The sequence below is a fragment of the Rhagoletis pomonella genome, unplaced genomic scaffold (genome assembly GCF_013731165.1).
Source record: "Rhagoletis pomonella isolate Grant_MI unplaced genomic scaffold, Rhpom_1.0 Rhpom_scaffold_00007, whole genome shotgun sequence".
Taxonomy (NCBI): Eukaryota; Metazoa; Arthropoda; class Insecta; order Diptera; family Tephritidae; genus Rhagoletis; species Rhagoletis pomonella.
The window spans coordinates 21,691,544-21,693,397 of record NW_023458561.1 but is presented as its reverse complement, the minus strand read 5'-3'; the positions used below and the strand labels follow the sequence as shown (position 1 = coordinate 21,693,397).

General features: G+C 32.4%; 1 protein-coding gene across 1 annotated transcript; it reads left to right on the top strand.

The window, feature by feature from the left end:
* The first annotated feature begins 675 nt into the window (after positions 1-675).
* Positions 676-1,847, top strand: LOC118743656 (intracellular protein transport protein USO1-like). The gene is made up of 2 exons (XM_036476421.1): positions 676-892; positions 1,216-1,847. The coding sequence occupies exons 1-2, from the start codon at positions 708-710 to the stop codon at positions 1,703-1,705; spliced, it is 675 nt and encodes a 224-aa protein (XP_036332314.1). The 5' UTR covers positions 676-707; the 3' UTR covers positions 1,706-1,847.
* The last annotated feature ends 7 nt before the right edge of the window (positions 1,848-1,854 follow it).

Sequence of the window (1,854 nt, the reverse complement as noted above, 5' to 3'; positions counted from 1 at the left end):
AAAAATTAAGTGATCAGTTATGAAACATATAAATCTTTACATGTTCTGATAAAAAATATCTAAAATAACAAGCTCTATATCGTAACAGTGGCCACATTGCGTGTTTGTCACAGACACGGTTTATGTCAAAAATTTTGTAGTGAAACTACCTTCTAAAAATTATTGTATCATGTTATTCACTGAATTTTTCATCATTATTCTGCTTTAATTTTTTCCCATGCCCATAGATGTATTCAACCGCTGTTTCGCTATTCACTTGTGCGTGCCGAATCAATAAGATTCTGTCAAGTATCGTTAGACATAATAATGTGAAGCAGCAGTCCGTTAAAAACTGCTCATACATCAGTTACCACCCTTTCTTTATTTTAAAAAGTAGTCTATACTTTAGCCGTCTTCCTTTTATAATATTTTTTTTTTGTTTTTTTAATAAATTACGCTTTTTATCTTTCATTTTTTAAACTGTCCTATAAATGGGCTAAGGTTCCTTATAGGCTAATTTTTAAATAGAGATTTCTCGCATCAATAACAAAAATGGAACATGCTGTCAAAGTGAGAGGATGTAAAAGTTCGAGCTCAGTTAAATAAATTCAATTAAAGGTGTATAAAACCCGCTAAAATATTTAAAACTATAAAAACTAAAATAAATAAGTGAACTTGTTTAAAAAGTAAATTTTGTCTCTAATTAGTATTGCGAAACAAAGTTGAAAATGCCACCAAAAACAAGAACAAATAAAAAGCATAACAACAAAGAGCGTCTCTCAACATCGAGCGACACAAGCGACAATGAATCTTCTTCAGTGAACTTAACGGGGATTATTGACAATTTAAACAAAGAGTTTAAAGTGCAAGAGCGAGCGATGAAGAAAATAAGAGAATCGCAAGAACACATTAGGTCGGTGTTATGCAGACAAACTTTTGTTTGCCAAATTAAATGGCGGCTGCTTAGTTTGCTCGGAGGTGGTTATGTCGAGTTTGGCACAGGGTTGCACGTTCATTATGGTTTTCATGGCTATTGCCAACACGAAATGAGAATTTCAGATGTACATAACGCGCAAAATTTAAAATTTTTGTATATGACAACACCGAATTTGCTGCAGTTTGACCAAACAAAATTAGTTTGCTGTGAGAGTCGCCAAACTCGCTCTCTCCGAGTTTGCTGCAACAACAATTGCACGCAGTTTGCCAAACAAAATTTCTGCATAACACCGACCTTAGTGATAGCTTTGATGCGCTCAAAAAAGAGATCGATCGCTTAACAGAAGAAAACAAACAAATAAAAAAAGAGTTGAAGGAACTTAAAACAAACGGCGAAGGTGTCAAAATCAAAATGAAAACATTAGAACGAAATGTAATGGAAATAAAACAAGAAAGAAATAAAAACAACATAATAATAACTAATATACCACAAATAAAAGATGTGAATTTGAAGTCTGTAGTAATGGAAATTGCTGCACAAGTTAATGCAAATATTAATATTGATAGCATCGAGGATGTATATCAAAATGAAAATAAAAAATTTAAGACACACCCATTAATCGTCAAAATGAGCAGTAATGAGTTGAAAGCAAAATGCTTTGAGTTTAGGAAGAAAGGTTCGCATATAGATTTGAAGAAAATACTTCCAAACGTAGACATGAAGGGGAAAAAATATAAACTTCCATCAGCTGATGGAAAAAGAACTGAGCGATTTGATGAAAAAGGCTAAAAATGCAGCATACAAAAAGAGCTACAAATACGTGTGGGTAAAGGATGCAAAAATACTTGTAAGAAAAGATGATGACACCCCGGTGATACAAATTATGGAGCTAGAAGATTTAAAAAAGCTAGATTAATTAATCTAAATACATTTAAGTA